The following is a 19,359-nucleotide window of genomic DNA, read 5'->3' as shown; positions in this document are numbered from 1 at the left end:
TGGCCCAGGGCATGCTTCACCTCATTACTGGCTGCCATATGCAAGCTAAAGGAAACCTTAAGAGACGCATTTGATTGTACATAGCCAGAATCACTGCTGTGTATTCTTTGAGATTTGTTACTATTCATGATAGTTATCTGTTGCGTTTATATTTTGGATTTGGTTTGCCTAGAATATATTTCTGATTAGTGGTAAGTCTGAAGTAAGATTGCAGTCTTTACATACTCATTATACTTAAATTAAGAGCCATTTGTGATTTTATGTTTAGTGTGCAGAAATCACTATATGTTGAAACAGAAATTGCTATTGGAGATGAAAACCCTATCTAGTACCCTATCTGCACTTTTTGCCGTAAAATCATCTGAGAAATAATTTTCTAACTACTTAAAGGTGCCACATTTTATGTGGTGTTCACATTTTATAATGAAACATGTATTTTACCCAAAGAAACTTTGATGTTAAATGTTTCAATCTAGATTATTCTGCTGCTGTTATTTCTGATATTGATAAACTTATCAGCTAAAATAAGCATGAAATAAATATTAAGCTAAATATTTGGATTATTTCACCAAAGCTTTTATGTGATTTAAATGCTAAAAATTTTTTAAACATACAATCAAATTGTTAAAGCTGTTTCTTTGATTTTGTGTGTGATATGTGCGCATTGTGGTGTGGTCTCGTGTTTAGTCTCATAACCTTAGTCAGGCTGACAGAGATGTAGGGCAGCTTTGTATGACATCCTTAACTCCTTGGGATTTAAGCAATGCACTGTTGCTAAAATTTTCAAGGGGCTTTTGTGTGTCAGGCAGATGTGGCGTACTATGCTGCTTTCTCCCTCAATCCTCCTGCTAGTGTCCCAGATGACATTGCAGGGGCACTGCGTGGAGCAAGGATTATAGCCACAGAAAGTGTCATCTGCTTCCCTGCCCTACACTCCTCCTGATATGCCAGGAGAGTGGAATCTTGCTCTCCAGGTATTTGCAGGATCTTGAGGCAGGGAAGAGGAAATGAGGGGAGCGTGAATGTTCTGCTGGCTTCTGGGAAGATGTAGCGGAAGGTGCTGCTATTGTCCTGCCATTACTGCTGTGGGCAGAGGCATCTCGGCTGCATCTCCCTGGGAGGAGGCCTAGCTAAATGTACTGACTGTGCCAGTGCGATATACAGTCCTATATCCTCTCTCAATGCAGTACCCACAGGTGCCACACCAAGCTGGAGGAAGGGGAGCTTGTATCTGCTGTGTGCCCCTTCTAAAACCTAAGTGAGGCTTGGAAAGGTGGCAAGTGCAGGTACGTGGGTTTTATTCTAAGGAGCCTGGGAAAAAAGCAGCCCCCTGCTAGCCAGGCAATTGCATTGACCATCTTGAGGAAACTCAGACATTTTTCCCAGGTGCATTTTCCCATGCAGTGCATTTCTGGAGGAACAGAGGAAGAAGGGTGTACTTATTTTTTAAAATAAGTCTTTCACCCATCAAAGTGAATATCTTTTTTTGGGGGGGTTCCCAAGTATGGGGGAGTACAAGCAATCCTTAAGTGGAAGTGGCTGAACAAGTGAGTTCTCTTGAATAAAATCCTTTTTTCCATACAGACTTGTTTAGAGACACTGAAGGTTAAGGAAGAGGATTTAAAAAAACAACCCAAAGATGCAGTGAAGAGGAAGTGGTGCTGATGTGTACTGCAATCACATAATCAACCTCTTTTCCTTGACAACAGAAATTTCACACAAAGCACAGGGGTTTGGACCTAACCGTGTGATAAAATAAAATTACATAAAATATTGAATTAATCATGGTTGAAGAAAAATCATGATCTGGGGATTTTCCATATATGCACCTTCCCTATAGCTATCAATAATAATTATTATACACTTTTTATTTTTAAGTTTTCACAAGTTATACTTAATATTCCCTTTTTTCTTTCTAGGAAGAACGTGTTGTAAACCATATGGCTGCAAAGATTGTTGAAAATGTATGCTCCACTTCTTCTTTGCATGCTCAAGGATTTATTACTGGAGAAATTGGACCTATATTATGGTATCTCTTTATGCATTCAACCATTGATTCTTTGAGAATAACTGCTATTTCGGTAAGAAGGGGTGTAGGTTGTTTGTTTACTTTTTTTTAATAAAGTTCACTAATTGTTCCAAATAGTCATGTACAATGATATTGGATTTATCACCTGTTAGAAAGAAAGCTTCCATAATTCCTGTCCCCTGCCAGACTATTGCCAGCAAAGCAAGAGGTGATTTTCACTTCTATATCCTTCCCTTTTGAAAATATCCCTCAGATTGGCCTCTGAACTGATACAGAAGAGCTGTGCCATAGTATTTTGCTGATACTAGACTTTCTCCTCTACTCTCAACCTTTGGAATGTCTATTCCAAGGACACTTCTGTAGTCTCAGAAAGCAGAGGTCCTGGTTCTTTTCATGGCTACTGTGGGGGATTTGGGGAATTTAATCTTGAACCCCTCCACCCCAAAAGATAGGAGCATCTATTGCTTCAGGAGGGCAAATTGGAAAAACCTCTCTCGGATGCTCTTCAGGGATCTTAGTATTATATCCATAGGTGGGTTGATTTGTTTTTTAAATCTATGTTATGAGAGACATACAGATATATTTGACATAATTCTTCCTAGCACATCAGTCTGAATAGAACTCTCTCTCTCTCTCTCTCTCTCTCTCTCTCTCTCTCTCTCTCTCTCTCTCTCTCTCTCTCTCTCTGGCCAATATAAAATTCTTATGGGCAGTGTGCAATTGTTAATGTAAATTACATTGTGTGCAATGTCAATAGTGTTAGCCAACATGGTGAGATTCCCTGAGAAACCTGTCACAGCAGCTAACACTATGTTTCAGAATTCCCTTAGTCCTATGTTGTGTTATTTACATTAGCACTGATGTTTAATTGGATGCTCTTCCATGTTTTCAATAAAATAATAATTTTAACTGTATAGTTTCAATCATAAACAGTTCTCTCTGGTTAAAAGACATTATTCAGAAAAAAAAAGTAAATATGGTCCCCTATACCTGTAGTAGAGCACTGTGTCAATTGTATTTTTCATTATTACTTTAATATTTTGTCTTTCTGCTTAGTCATTTTCATAGAAATACCTCACAGGGTTGTTGTGGGGATAAGATTTAGAGCAGGAGGAGAATTATGTAAACCAATTTGGGTTCTTTAAAAAAAAAGAAAAAGGCAGGCTATAACACTAATAAATAAATGCACTTTTCAGTGACAATCTCATAGAGAGAAAAAGAACTATCACAATGACCAGTGCAAAGAACTAGAGAACAACAAAAGAAAAAAAATGAAAGACCTCTTCCAGAAGATTCAGTCAGTCAAAAGGGAATTCAAACTTAGATTAGGAATGCTGCAAAACCAGCACAGGAACATACTATCAGAGCAGGAAAAAATAAAGAGAAGTTGGAAATAATATACGGAAGAATTCTACAGAAGAAATAGGAAGACAGACAAAGGAAGACCTGTGAGGAAGACCTTGCAGTATTAGAAAATGCAGTGAAAGCTGCTCTGCAAGCACATAGAAGAAATAAAGCACACTGAGTAGAGACTAGTAGGGCTATTTCAAGCTGCAGAGCCTGAATCATTCAAAATTCCAGCAAGAATATGTCAATAAATATTGAAAACAAAGCAATGGCCTACAGACTGGAAAGGTTCATTATACATTGCCGTCCCAAAGAAAGGAGATGCAAAGGAGTGCAGCACCTGTAGGAGCATTACAGTAATTTCCTATGCAAGCAAAATGATGTTCAAGGTGTTGCAAGAAATAATTTTAATCCTCTATAGAGTGAAAAATGACTGACGTTCAATCTGGATTCCGAAAAGCAAGAAACACCCAAGATCATACAGCAATAGATATTGACTACTGGAGGGCACCAAAAGGTTTTAGACTTTGTGGTCTATATTGACTTTATAGACTATACCCTTGACTGTGTGGATCATAAGGTGCTATTAATGTTTCAGGTAGAGATGGTTGTTTGTCAGGACTTGAGTGTCCTGGGTGTCTTGTACCTGTATTGTGTACAAGAAGCTACTGTTTGGACAGAATATGGAGGGATGAAATGCTTTCCTATAGGCAAATGCATCAGACAAGGATGTATTTTATCTATCTGTTACATCTCTGTCTGGAATATATCTTAAAGCTGGATCAGAAGAAGCAGGAGTGAAAATTGGTGGAAGATATATCAATAATATAAAATATGCAAATTACTGGTGGAAGGCAACAGTGACTTGAACCATCTCCTGATGAAGGTGAAAGTGCAGTAGCTGAACTTTAATAAAACAAAAATCATGACTACAGAAGAAACACAGAACTTTGCTGTCAAGAATGGAAAAATTGTGAAAGTTTGGATACGTTGGCCTAATTATCATTTCCAAGGGAGACTGCAGCCAAGAAATTCCTAAAAATCTAAGACTTGGACGGGCAGCAATGAAGAGATGAGAAAAGATTATCAAGTGTAAGGATATTTCACCAAGGCCAATAACTATGTATGTGTTTGAAAGCTGGACAGTGAAGTGAGCTGAAAGGAAGAAAATTAAACATTTTGAAACATGGTGCTAGAGGAGAGCTTTGTGAATACCCTGGACTGGCATAAACCTAAATAAGTGTGTCCTAGAATAAGAGTTGAAATCACAGGGAGTTAAATGAATAAATTCTTGCATCTTTTTCTTTATTTTCAAGATTAAAGCTGTGTAGTTAAATAAGCAATTATTTAATATTCTCAATATGCATTTCAAGTTTGCAAAATGTTACGATTTTAAGGGTGCAATCTTATCACAGTGCCCATAAGACCCTGAAGTCAAAAACTTACAGGCATCCTATGTAGAGTGGGACAAGTGTTAGATGTGACCTTTGCTGCTCTTATTCTCCCATCTTGAATTTTCTGCTAAATGTGCTCTTTGACCTAGTTTGCTGAAATACTGTGGAAGAAGAGGGAAGGATGCTGGAGTAGCTGCAGCATACCTCATGTCCTAGCCCCTAAATCTCCTTCCCCCACCACTTCTCCAAACACTTAATTTCTCTCTTTTCCAAGTCTGTTTTTCTGACCTTGGGGACTTGTCATTGTAGAAACAGAAGGGGATCTGGAGCTCCAGTTCCAGCTTCAGGCTGGAGCTCTATCTTTGACCTAGGATCTGGGAATCCAGAATATCCTGTTGCCCCTCAGATGCTGACTATGGGCCATAGGATTGTTCCATTTATTTGTTTGAACAGGGAATTACGAGAAGGATCAGGTGATGTTGTTCAAAATAGGTTTATTCTCTTTCTTAATGCCATGAAAATGTTGACACATCAGACTCTGTGTGTTGTACATTGTATGCTGAATTTTTGAAAAACCACTATTATCATATAATGGATAATTGCCCCTGGGTGTATAATAGGTATTTTTAAAATTTCCCTTAAAGCTTTAGTGATTTTTGGGGGAAGCAGGCACTGTATGTTTACAGTGATATTTATAATAAAGTAACTATGCTGATGTGCTGGTTTAACTTAAAAAAACCCAATAATAGTAAAAATGGTGTATTAAGTAAAGACTTCTTTATGCCAGAGGTATCAGCTATGCAGCCTGAGGGTTGCAAAGTAAATATCGCTGCCCTTTGCAGTCTTATCTGTCATGGGTGATAAACCAAAACTGTGTCACAGTATTTTCTCTCTGCTTTGGAGTATAACCTGCCTCAGGTATGTGTCACAGACATGCCTTCTAGAGAGACTGAACCTTTCATCATCTTGCTAGTGTCAGGAAACAAGAAATAATTCTATTAAATCTCGGAGTCAAAACTAGTTCATTCTTACAAGCCTGGTGTTGTGATTTGCCTCTAAATAAGTAGCACAGATCTGCCCTTCCTAGACTCAAGGTATTTGAAGCTGTAGTCCCTGAAACTTTTAAAATAGCTATTACGTACTCTTAAAGTCAGTGAAATGTGGGTTAATTCAGCCTTGAAGAGAAGCACAAAGGTTGCCAGCCACTCAAAAGAGAGTAATTAAACATGTACCTGTGTGTAACCAAGTTGAGGAGCTGTCAGTAGTTCTGTGTGGGTCACCACATGCAATACATCAATGTAGAAATGTTTCTATGGTTTCATACAATTTTAATTTCATATTACTTTTATTAACACTGAATTTCACTGAGTTTCCAAAAACTGATCACAATTTTTAATATATAGAGATCTTAATGTTGCCAACGTTCTTTTCAGATGTTGGAGCTCTTCATATCTTCCTTTTCCCAGCTGCCTCCCGCCTAGAAATGTAAACTAGTGTAGGGACTTGGGATAGCCTCTTCCAAAATAGAGTCTTTCACAGTTATCTCAGAATCTGAATGAGAATGGGATGAAGTCAGAAATCTTAGTTGAAGTACCAAGGGCAGCATGCTTCAAGAAAAGCCAAATGGCTGGTGAGAATCAGACCACCCTTGGTTTTAGGAAAGTCAGTGTTGAACAGGCAGAACCAGAGTGATGCGAATATAACATGAGCATCAAATCAAAAGAGCAAAACAATTGTGTAATGTTAAGCTGTTGTGAGCCAAGGTTCCTCCTTCAAACAATCACTAGCCACAGACCATTTTCCTTACAACTTAATTTATTGCTCAAGTGCAAATTATCCGGTACAGATCTCTGAGCATGCACAGAGCAGTTTGTTGAACCCAGTCTAGTGTTTACCTCCAGGAACTCTCCTTAGGAACATGCATGGGCCACATCCCCTTGGGTGGGGCTTTCTGAAGGTGAGCACACCTCCTTTCTGTGTGCTCCTCATTCAGTTGGGCCTCCCATCTCTGCTGATGTCTCACCACAGGGTTGAGTTTGGAGGGAGGGGATGATCTGCATCTGAGAATTCCTTCTCCTCAGAGACCCCTCCCACTGACTGTACAGCTTGGCTGTTCCCAGGAATTGTCTGGCTTGGTGAAGTCCCTGGCCTTGAGATAAACTCCTCCTCCTGTATCTCAGTATCTTGAGCTAGCCCATCCCCCCCACTGAAATGTGCTTCACTTCCTGATTCCAAATCATCATCTGGTATGCAGCCTGCAGTCTGTAGTTCAAGATTACTACCTGTCTTTCAGTTGTCCTGAGCAGTAAACTCTCAATAGCAATCCCTTGTATAGGCAAGCCTGCATAGGCTGGGTGTAAGGTTCAGAGCTTGTCTACTTCCATTTTCTAAGTCCTTGGTTGTCATGCACTTTTCCTCATGTTTGCTTCTGTGGAAATGAGAAGGTTCTCATTGTAACTTATGCTAACTGCTTGATGGGTGCTTGATTGCTCTTGGTGGCCTTAAGTATTGCTGCCTGCTGTATGACCATGAGTAAAAACATTTGACTTTGACTCTGTTTGCTGGCTGCTATGTGGTTTCTAGGTGTCCAGTGTCTTTTCCCTCACCTCTCGGTGAGGTGTCCTGCCTGCTTAGGATAATGGTAGTCATTCTTCTAGGGTCAGTTTATTCTGTTTAATCTCTATAAGACAAATCTCTTCAGGTTATGCCCAACCCTTTCTCCATAAGAAATCATTCATTATTCATTCTTACTTCATCCACACTTGCTAGCTCAGGTCATCACTTCTCTTAAACTTAAGCTCTCCCAACACTCCTCATGGCTTGTAAGTAGGTCCTTATGGCACCAATACTGATACTATTTACACATGCTACTGTACCATTGCATTAAGTGTGGCTTACTTCTAAGAAATCATGTATCTCAGAATATGGGAAGTTTTCTTACTAAGATTGGATATGTATTTGTATAGGTAAAAAGATTTTTCCTTTGCTAACTTCTTTGAGAACGTTAATGTGCTACTGTGAACGTGAAGCTGTTTTGAGGGTCATTGTGGCTAAAAGGTGCCCTATAAGAGTAAATAGGTTAAAAAGTATTGTTCTAAAATTTGTATTTATTTTTTTAAGTGAAAACATCTGAACAGGTTTTGTTTTGTTTTTTGTCCTATACAGGCATTATGCAAAATTACTCATCACTCACCTAGTGTTTTCCAAAGTGTGATTGAAAAGGTAGGATTAACAGCTGTGATACACTCACTGGCAACTGGCATATGCAAAGTTCAGCAGTACATGATCACAATGTTCTCTGCAATGTTGTCAAGTGGAATCCATTTGCAAAGGCTGATCCAAGAAAAGGTTTGATTTTAAATTTGGTGTTCTTTATTCTTTATTATTATTATTATTATTATTATTATTATAATTATTATTATTATAACATTTCTATGCCGCCCCTTGCCGAAACCTCGGGGCAGCTTACAGCACAATAAAATACATTGAAATACAATAGAACATAATAAATTACCATTAAATACAAAAATACAAAAAATACACTGAGTTACAAATATAAAATTAAAATTATCAGTATAAAATAAGTAAATAAAAATATAGGAGAAGAAAAGAGAAGGAAGAAGAAGTTGCCCTTGCCAGATCATATGTTTTAACAATTAAAATGATGTTTAAATAAAAAGGTCTTTACCTGGCGCCGAAAAACCAGTAACGACGGTGCCAGGCGGACCTCTTTGGGGAGTGAATTCCATAGCTTGGGCGCCACCGCAGAGAAAGCCCTCCTCTGAGTACTTACTCTCCTAATTTCTTTCATGGAGGGTTCCCGGAGAAGGGACTCTCCCGCAGATCTCAAAGGGTGGTTGGGCATATACGGACGTAAGCGCTCGTTCAGGTAGCCAGGACCCAAGCCGTTTAGGGCTTTATAGGTCATAATCAACACCTTGAATTGGGCCCGGGCTTCAATGGGAAGCCATTTTTCAAAAATATTTCCATAAATATTTTATGGAGTTATTTTATGACTCTTTTAAACGTCAATATGTCAGACTAATGTTCCTTGTCATATTTGCTTCAATGTCCACTATGCAATAAGCCAGAATCTGGAAGCACACTGTAAATAGTCCATCATTCTACATTGTGGTAAAAATTCTGGTCCTCCTAGGCCTTATCAAATTCAGGCAGGTAAAAATTGCCCCCAAACTTCACCCCACTGCCTTTTACAGCCTTCTTTCTATACACCAGAACCAGGTCTCTTTCGAAAATGAAAGGTTGGAACTAAAACATTCGGCAAACCAAATTAAAATCCATTGAGGGAAAGCTAGTTTATGCTGACTGGAAGATTATAGGTATACAAGTACTAGTTGAAATCCATTTTTATGCTGATTTAAACCTTCTGGGAGAGTACATTAAGTCAAGCAAATGCTTTCCATATGCAGTATTTGTTTTGCCTGATGCAGTCTTGTCTGGGGTCATAAACTGACCCTAAATGTGACTAATGCTAGGTTTCAAATTTGATGCAGGGTGAGAAAATTTGAAATAGTCCATATTTTTCTCTTCTTTAAAAAATGAAGGAATTATGCTTCTAGTGGTGTGTGTGTGTGTGTGTGTGTGTGTGTATAAAGAAAATGCAAATTAAGGAGCTAAGTTTTTTTTATTTATTTATTTTTCGGCGCCAGGCGAAGACCTTTTTATTCAAGCGGCATTTTAACTGTTAACATTATTGGTTTTATCTGGCCAGGGCGGCTTATTTTATACTGTACTGTTGTATTTTAATTTTATATTTATATTTTAATTTATATTATAATTATTTTAATTAATTGATGTGAGCCGCCCCGAGGCTTCGGCGAATGGGGCGGCATAAAAATGTTTTAATAAATAAATAAATAAATAGTTGCATGCCGCTTTCATTTTCATAATTCATAGTCCTAAAAAGAATGTTACTCACCACTGTAGCTTTGGTTTAAAAAGTTCCTACTGTCAGCACAGTTCAAATACTTTAATAATATTGCTTGATCAGCATTTGCGGCAGCATGCATAGTGGCTTATGTTTTCCAAAGTCTGACAGTGAGAGAGTACCAAAGTTTGATAGTTCCAACGTCTGACTGTGAGAAAAATCTTTAAATTTTTATATCATTTCAAGATAGAATGTTATGTGTACAGAGGGATTAACTTACATGTTTTCCCATGTGATTTTTAAAACCCTCTTTCCAAGTCCTGCTTTGGATACTACCTTTATCCAAAGTGACAACTGCCTCTGAAAAGCAAGGCTTTTATATTAGCTGAACTTTCTCCTGAGGTTTGCAATTCTGCTTCTCAGTTTACCTTCCAGAGAAGTCACTGGTGAAACACCCTGGCTAATTTGGCTGCTTATTGCCATTTGTTTTGTTTTGTTGTCTTTGCGGGATATTTAAGATCATAGGAAGCAGTTCAGAAAATGTTAAGTGAGCATCCGTGTAACAACTTACTCAACTTTTTATCATCTTACTTAAAAGCATACTATTGAAATGAAGAACTCCTCAGTAGCTTTCCAGAAAAAGGGTAAAATACTGCTATCATATCTACTATGTTTTGAATCCTATTATAGTAACCATATATCCTAATAGGAAGGTGAGTCCATACTTCACCTTGAAGCATGTGACATTCAGGTGTGTAAATGGTCTTGAAAATGGAATATCTATTCAATTTGTTTATCAGTGTTTTTATTCTGCTACAAGCAAACTCCAGCTGATGGATGGCAGAGAAATACAAAAGTTATGGATGTAATAAAACAAGTGGGACCTTTAGTGAGATGTTGCATTGTAGAGCGCGTCTCTTCAGGGTTCCAGACATTGGCTGAACCAGAGGCTACATATATAGCATGCAGATGATACTAGCTTTCTTTTTTAACTTCAGCTGAGCATGCAAAGGTGTACATGCCCCGCTAGAAATGGCTAGAAAAAGTAGCATGTGAGTCAAATTTATGTGAATGATCACAGTTTAAGAAGCACAGAACAGGAAACATGAGTGGATGCCTCTCTTTCTTGTATTAGCTTGCAGTGTCCTCATAGAGCCTGTGGTCTGTTCCCCATTGAAATCACATGCCTTTCCTATGAAGTAGGATGCAGAATATTACAGAAATATGGAAATGTGAAAAGGAATGGAAGGAAAGGCAGCTGTAAGCTATCTAATCCTCCTTCCCTTCAGATGATTAATCAAACCACCCCCACCAATCATAATTTACACACCAAAATATGAAAGCTAAAAAACACTATGACATTTAGATTCACTAAATCTAGAAACTAGAGAGAAAAGGATCCATTATTTTGGTGAAGGGGGATATTCTCTTAAAATGAACAAACAAAAGAGTGTTTTGGAATAAATATATACTAATGATGTTTAAAAAATTGAAAATTTATATTGTTAGCCATGCAGAGAACACAGATATGGGCTATTGTAGAAGCATATAAATTAAATAAATAAGTGGCCTTTGCATTGGAAATTGTGTACCCTTCAGAACAGATTCTATTAGTTCAAGATGCAATTACCCTGAAATCTCTTATTCCCCGTTACTCTTGAGATCTTTATGGTAACCAGTGCGGTTTTTATGTGGTATACTGGACAATACGAAATGATATAGCTAGAACTAAATGATTTTTTTAATGTTTAAAAAAAATGTAAAGAAAATAAATTGCACTCCACCACAAAACCACCCATTCCTATTCAACCTTTTCAGGAAGAATACATTCTTATAGACATGATTTATGACTCAAGAATGAATACTGCATAGAATAAAAAGGTATTCAAAATCTCCTTTTAACCTTTTGCATTTAAAAGGCTAGTCTTTATACACTGGAGATAAGCCTCTGTAGGTAAAACATGGATTTACAACAAAACGAGGTTCTTTAAAAACACAGGAAATATGGAAGTTGGGAAAACTAAAACCGAATTGAATCTTATCAACATCATTGTTTATAAATTTGCAGATTCCAAAGCATATAAATACTGGAAATAGGAGGCATTCTTTACAACTTATCTTACCAGGTTTGAAGAGGTGTTTTTGGAAACACAGCATTTTAAGGATTGTGATCAAGATGACTATCATCTGCTGCTAAAATTAGATCTTTTAAAAAGAGAAACTTGCAACCTGTTGAGAAACAATGATAGGGCTTAGAAAGCATTGAAGAGGTGGATAAATTCAGTGTGTCTTAATTTAGAGGGGAATTATGAAATGCTGATTTACTTTTGATATGCAGTAAAAGTATAATTATATGTTTTTGAAATGTGGATTGTGAGTAGCCAATTATATGAAGATGTGCTGGTCATGCCAAAAAATCTAAGCTTTTTGGATAGCAGTCAAGAGAGCCATAAATAGAATAACCAAATATAATTCAACTGTTGACCCCAAAGCACTACTAGATTTTTCATTTTTGGGTCTGAAATATATACAGTGTATATCAGACATTTGCTAACAGACACACAGCTGATTATCGCCAGGAATTTGAAAAGGATAAAAATGAGGAAACAAATTTGGCAAGGCACAGGATCACTAAAAATATATGGTAGATAGTAGTATCCTAAATTTGTGAAAGAATGAAGCCCTTCTATTGCCCAAAAAAGGGAAAGGAAAGGAGTATGGACTCATGCTTTACTATCTCTTTAATTATCTAGTTGATTCCCTGTATGAGTTGCTAGTGTGAAATTAAAATCTATATGTGTTTCACTAATATTCATTGTTGAAATGGTAAATTTGAATATGAAGCTTTAATGTGAATTAATATGTAATTCACTATTTCTTAATGCAGTTCAATAACTTTGATTCATTTAGTGCAAAATTGGCTGTGTTTAATTAGTAGATATTAACATAGTGAAGATTATTTCATTAAAAATTAAAAAGCTCTTTCTCACCATATAACCACATAATTTAATTGCAAGATTATAACTATTATCTTGGACTTAAAACTTATTTTTTGTATGGACAATATGTCCAGTTTACCAGAAGAGCATGTCTGCAGAAGACATTTCACTTACAAATTAGCCTAAGGTCCTCTAAGGATAGCATGATCGAAATGCAGCTTTAGATTCAATCGGTACATTCATTATTTTCTCTTTTAAGTATCTAGGAAGGACTATGTCAAAGTAGTTGTCCTCATACATTTCTCATTGTTTTTTCCTTGGGGCCATTATTAATTGATAGCCATAGTATAGCTCACAGAACTTATTGAATTTTATCAGCAACTCAGATACAGATTAGTGCCATCTCTTGGGGCTTGGCAAAGAAACAGTGTCATGTTCTATACCTTTTAGTTTATATTCAGCTTATTTTGGTTATTGTTTCTTCTTTGAACCATGTTCAGGGTGTGCCGATCCTTATGTAGCTAAAACAGTACCAACCACAGAGGGAGATAGCAGCAAACCTAAGGTAATCCTAAGGTTTTCAGAAGAATATAGGAAAATGAAGAAAAAATGGGCTAACCCTGCATATAGGGGGGAAACAGATAATGTGTATATGTGCTTATATACAGAAAAAGGAAGGCGGGGATGTGGAACACAAGTCCAATGTGACTGTTACTTTAACCTCAGCCAGAGGTCAAGATAAGGATGCAGGCCTTTCCTCCCTAGCAGAGCTTCCCAACTTCATTCCGTAGGGCGGCAATCCCCAGCAAAAGCTGATGAAAAATATCTGGATAGTGGCAGCAGCTCCTCAGGTGGGATGGCAGCTAGGAGAGTTCTTGAATATTTCCCTCTTATTTTTTAACCTGGGACTTGAATGGATTTTCAGCTTGTTAATAACCATTTTTCAGCTTGTTAATAACCTGTTTTCATTTTACTTTATTTGGAGGTGGAGTAAGATGCATATAGCTAGCCACTGTCTGGACAGATTGAGCTAAATAAGACTTTTCTTCTTTTGGAGATGGAAAAGGAAAGTGTATATTTCCTTTTCTTAGTTGGAAAATATACATAAGATACACAAGAAAAATTGTAAAACTGATTATTTTAATTAAAATATTTATTTTTTCATATTCTGAGTTATGCAAATTAAATTGACTTAACAAAGATTAATGAAATAAAAGTCTAGTATTTCAGTTAGTCACCCAGATACATACATTCCATTCATGCATCCATTTTCTCCATACACACACATCATTCATAAAGAAGACACACACACATGCATGCACACCATTCTATAATGAGGTTGAAATGTTTCATAAGAAAGAAGTGTTTTAATAATGTAATTCAACCTTTTATAGTATAAGAAGACACAATCAGTAAAAAGTTTATTTTACTTATAAGTCATGTCTCCAAATTATCTGTGATAGGTATTTTTATTCCATAAACTAAAGAGTCAAATGGAGTTAAGTAGGGCTGCTCAACTGTCCCAATCATTTTACTTCTATACCCATGTTTACATGTGTCCATTTGCTGTACTGCTTGTAGGAGCAAAGAAACCCAATATTCATGTATTGGCTTTTAGAAGCCCATGTATAATTTCCTTGAGAGACACACCTTCATGGAAAACTTTTGCTTTCTCAATTTTCATTGGTGCTCATACCAAGAAAAAGCCTTAAGAGTAATGACAACCTTCCATACAAGGACCCTGACAGACATGTGCAGCCTAAAATTGTCCATACTGTATTTGCACAGTGGAATAGTGCAGGGAAGGTTTGCATAGGTACCATGAGACTGGCTTAATTACTTTATCTGATCCCAGCCCTTCTTAAAACAATCTGCATAAAAATGTTATAAAGTAGAACTCTTACTTCAGGGTCTCTTAGATATCATTTTGACTTCTGAAGAGAATTCTTCACATTATTTCTTTTATAAAAATAATGTTAAGAATGCATGGTTTAATTTAAAATGTTTGAAAATAATTTGAACTGTATCTGTTCTTCTCACTGAAATTACATTTCTATTCTTCCTTCTAACCAGGACCTTCTAACTACAATTATTCGACTATTTGAAAGTCCTTCTACTTTGATTCGGGCAAAAGCCTTTTTGGTCTTGTTACAAGTTTTAATTAATAATAAAGAGATGCTACTTCTGAGCTGCCAGGCCAGGTAAAATAGTAAAAATTGTAATTGAACATGGAGTTGTGTTGTTAAAAACTTCATTTGTGGATTGTATCATATTGGATTGAAACTACCCAGAGAGCCTTCGCTCTTTGGGGTGGAATAAAAACAAACAAACAAATCTATTACCTTCCAAAGGTGAGGCTATGGTTGATTATCTGGTGAGGTTCAGTGCAGGAACATGAAGTAACCATAACCAAGTGGACACCATCTGATTGTTCAGACCCAGGAGTCCATACAATTCAAGAAATATTTCACCTGCCATGCCTTTCCTAGCAAGTCAGTAATAGCATTCTGATATGGCTTATTACCAAGTGATAGTACTCAGGCTTTCAATTAGCCTGGGAAAACCAGAAACTCTAGTCTGAGTCCCATTGTTCATCTCACTGTCTTGATTGTCGAAAGTGTAACTCATTTGCTAGGCAGCATACTGATCAGGATCCTTGAATACACTTGGCTTGTCCCTGTCTTTTTTCAAGTGTGTACTTAGCTTGTTACAGATTGTTACCAGCTTTGCTTCTTGTTTCTGGACCTTTTGATAAAATAATGTTTGGCTTCCATTAAAAGTTATTATTACTTTCCTTTTTTGCCTGTTTTTGATTCTTATGCATTTCTCATAATTTCTAAATGCAGGTTAGAGTTTTTCTGCTATATATTTTTCAAAGAAAAATAAAAGCAAGAAAATTAATGCATGCATGCACAGGAAGCAGAAAATTACTGGAAAAGAAAGTCTCCAGATTTTTTTTTTTTTGTATTTTCAGAAGGGAACATTAGTGATATTTACCATGCAGCAGTAGGAAAAAGAAGTTGGCTATTTCCAGAAAATGTTGGCTCTCCTTGCAAGAAAATTACTTTGCTTTGCTCCCACAGGGTTGTTTATTTACTTTGCTCCCATTAATAGACTTTAGTTTGTCTTATACCTCCACCTAAAGAGGTCTGTTCTGTCACTTAATCAAAAGTGAATTGTTCTGGTGGTTAACAAGCCACCCAAATGGCAGCCATTGACACAGTAAGAAACCCTGCATTGAAATTCACCCATAACTTTTTATTATGTGGAGACCAAATAGAATCACAAAATAAAGTAAAAACGTGGAAGCAGTCTCTGATAATTCTTCTATATCCCTTCTGTACTGGTTGGAAAATTGAGTTTCAGTCAAAAACTTCTCCCCAGTCATGCAAGTTTTTAGGTTTGGAATATGGTTTGTCTAATACAGACACAGGGATACTCTGGCCCACAATGTTCCCCATCCTGAGAGAAATTCCTAGTCTGGACTGACCCTTTTTGTGAGTCTTACCTAATCATTGTGCATTGTGGATAAAGATTAAGACATGTTGATACATCCTGATTTAAGTTTCTTGCCTTCTCTTAATCTTTTGCTTTTAAAATAGAGGCTTTTCCCCCTGGAATTTCAGAAATGGGTCAAACATTTTATGAAATTGCTAAAGCCAGAGTTAGAACTCATGAAGTCTTGCCTGCCTTTTTCTTCCTCTTGAGATATGTTCTAGGCAGGATTGTCAGCCCTTACTGATACTCAATTTATTCTTGGAACTCCTAAAATGTGCTATTTGACAAAATCCTAATATTCATGGATTTGCAATTAACACATTAGAATATAGACATATTCTTTGTGTTGATGATCTTTTGTTATTCATTTTGGTCCTTCAATTATCTGCTCTGGCTTTGATGCAATTGATTAACCATTTTGTATATATATTTGGATATTCTATTAACTGACTGAAGTCAGAACTTATTTCTATTGGAGACAGTATACTCCACAATCTAGTATCTAATTGAGTCTATTACCTGTCTGAGAAGTCTAGTCCCAGAAGTGATGCCACAAATGATGACGTTAAGTTGACTGATGTGGCCTCAAGGGACATTGACAGAGGCTCACCTGGGATAGAGTATACACACTTAATATGAATGTAACACTTCAAATTTTTGTTTTATGTGGAATGCCTTTATATATATTTGGCAAGTATTTCCCAAAGCTTAATGATTTGTTTCTTTTTAATGAGGTTCTACTCCACCACAAATAGCTGTGGGATGTAACTTTCCTTCAGTAAGGGTGGATGTAGACACCCTGACCTTTCCCATTTTGATCTTTTCCACTTAAAGCATATTCTTCTCACTGGTCAGTTCTGGAATCTTCATCTCTGGATCATCTTCCCAAGTGGATTGCATTGGGCTCTTATCATACCAAAACAGAAAATGTGCCCCCTCCAGTTGCAGCAACTACAGAGTAACGGCATATATTTTACTTCAGTTTCAGTTTGAGAAAATTTCACATGCAAAAAACTTTATCGAGAAATCCAAATTTTAAAATTGTCAAGAAAATGGTTTTTTTGGCAGACTTTGACAGATAGGCTGACTTTTTCTTTGAATAAGCTTGTCATTCTTCACAATAATTTTCATTTTCTGAGTTGTGTGCCAAGTGTAAGTTTGCCAGGGTCTTAACCAGGAATGGAATAATGAGCTGGACTGCCCTATCTTGCCCAGACAATGGAGTGCTTCATTATTCTCTATTTTTCAGGGTTTCAGGGATCCTAGGCTATGCTTATTCAGCAAACAATGATATTTTGTGTATAGTGAATGCCACAACATCTTTTTGAAAAGGGCTTAATTAAATCAGCCAGTTGTTGGAGATGCTGCTAATAATGCTTTTCTACTTAATTTTGACAATACCCAATGGCCGGTTCCTTCTGGGAGGAGGTAGTAATTTGGATACATCTTGTGATGGAAGGTTCTTTAATATTCAAGGAAGCACATGTTCTTTTCAATGACCTTCCTATTTCTTAGAATTTAACCCAAGGTCAACGTAAATAGTTTTTCCATACCCTATTGACAGCTAAAAGCTGAATGTTATAACACGGGAATACTAGTCAGCCACCTGCAACCCAGTGAAGGATTTAATGAAACTTTCAGTTTCTGAATGGGTAGATTTTGGCATAATTTACAAATGGATAAATATGTGAAAATTTGGAGTGCCTTTGTTGTCATCTTCACATAACTATTTCACAATGCTAGTATGTGCTGTTGTACAGGGTAGGCCAAAAGTAGGCATATAGTTCTGATCAGGTAATGGAGGACCTCACACGCTGAATGAAATGAAGGTGTTCATCCCGCAAGCATTTATCCTCACTGGTGCTAACTGGAATTAGTGTCACATTGTCAGGGACATCCAGGAATGTTGCAACATTGATGGAAGATATTTTGAGCACCTGCAAGACTAAACATGACTCAATCAGTACTGTATACCTACTTTTGGCCCACTCTGTATACTAACGGATAGAGATATGTAATATGCATATAATTAGTGCTATGGATCTTTTTGCAATTTATTCAGAATTGTAATGTTTCTGCTCCCACCTCCCCCCAGTGTGCCCGCGATCATGCCCACCTCCCCCCCGCACGATCTTGGGGTGTGGGGAGATGGCCATGATCTTTGTTGCTCTTTGTCACTTTGCTTCAAATTTTTGTGAGTAAAAAAAATAGTTGCAGAATGGTCATTTACATTGACCCTTAGTTTCACTTAGTTCACGACCAATTTGGGTCACGATCAGAGTCCTGGAATGGATTAAATGCTCTGTTTATGTTGCAACTGCTATATCGATCTAAGCTGATAAAAGGTGGTCTTTGCCTCTTTGACCACTTGGGCCTCGAGTGATGCTGAGGAATCCAAGAGCATGCCCAGACTGTGTGCCTCATCTTTAAGGGGGACTGCCACCCCTGCCAGGGAAGGTTAGATGCCAGTCAACAGGGCAGACCTGTTGAGTGAACTTCTTTGCTCATTTGTTTATTTAATGTAAATTATGTCACCTCATTGTTTTTTTTAACTCTGGTTTTACTGTGTAGGAATTCAGTTTCTGATTTTCTTAGGGAAATATTTAACTGCTGAAGCACTATATAAGTATCATCTGACATATAAGCATGTCCATAAGGCATGTTTGTCTCAGTCATCTTTTGAAAGAAGTATCAGTGTTTTGTCATATGAGGTAATATTTTGCACTTGTTGGTGAATAGATTGGTAATGTACATTGAAAGAGACAGCAGAAAGCCCACTCCAGGAAAAGAACAGAAAAGCAGCAGTGAATATCTATCAAAATGCTTGGATCTTCTTATCTATTATATTGTGCAGCAACTGCCGGAAATTCTAGGTAAATTTTGTTCTCTTTATAAAAATGGGTTCCCCTTTTGTTTCTGTTTTATTTATTCTCCATGTAAAACACTGTGGAAAAAGGATGGGCAAACTTGTTCTGTGGTGGAAAATCGCTGCAATGTCTGGCTAATTCTTTGGATTTGTAATGGTATGTGGACCTTTCACATCTCTCTCTTTCGCGTACACACACACTCTCCTATGGGCATGCTCACCCCACTCTCACTGGCACTGTCCCCCTCCACTGTCTCCCATGCACATGCCCCTGCCCCTGTATAGTTTCTCCCACATCTTTTCTTCCCCAGCACAATCACACTTTTACAAGCCCACCAAACAAAGAACTGGTGAGCTCGAGGGAATTGGGGGAAGGGCATCACATGGTACCCATAGAA

General features: G+C 37.3%; 1 protein-coding gene across 2 annotated transcripts in view; it reads left to right on the top strand.

The window, feature by feature from the left end:
• ULK4 (unc-51 like kinase 4) overlaps positions 1 to 19,359 on the top strand; it is a 205,339-nt gene that overhangs the window by 42,393 nt on the left and 143,587 nt on the right. For both annotated transcript variants that reach the window (XM_044456388.1, XM_044456378.1), the window contains exons 20-23: positions 1,920 to 2,081; positions 7,936 to 8,118; positions 14,671 to 14,798; positions 18,835 to 18,968. In XM_044456388.1, coding sequence (XP_044312323.1) covers positions 1,920 to 2,081; positions 7,936 to 8,118; positions 14,671 to 14,798; positions 18,835 to 18,968 — 607 coding nt within the window. The remainder of the gene's footprint in view (positions 1 to 1,919; positions 2,082 to 7,935; positions 8,119 to 14,670; positions 14,799 to 18,834; positions 18,969 to 19,359) is intronic.

Source organism: Varanus komodoensis, unplaced genomic scaffold, assembly GCF_004798865.1.
Source record: "Varanus komodoensis strain SLA01 unplaced genomic scaffold, ASM479886v1 scaffold10, whole genome shotgun sequence".
Classification (NCBI taxonomy): Eukaryota; Metazoa; Chordata; class Lepidosauria; order Squamata; family Varanidae; genus Varanus; species Varanus komodoensis.
This window is presented reverse-complemented; position numbering and strand designations above follow the sequence as displayed.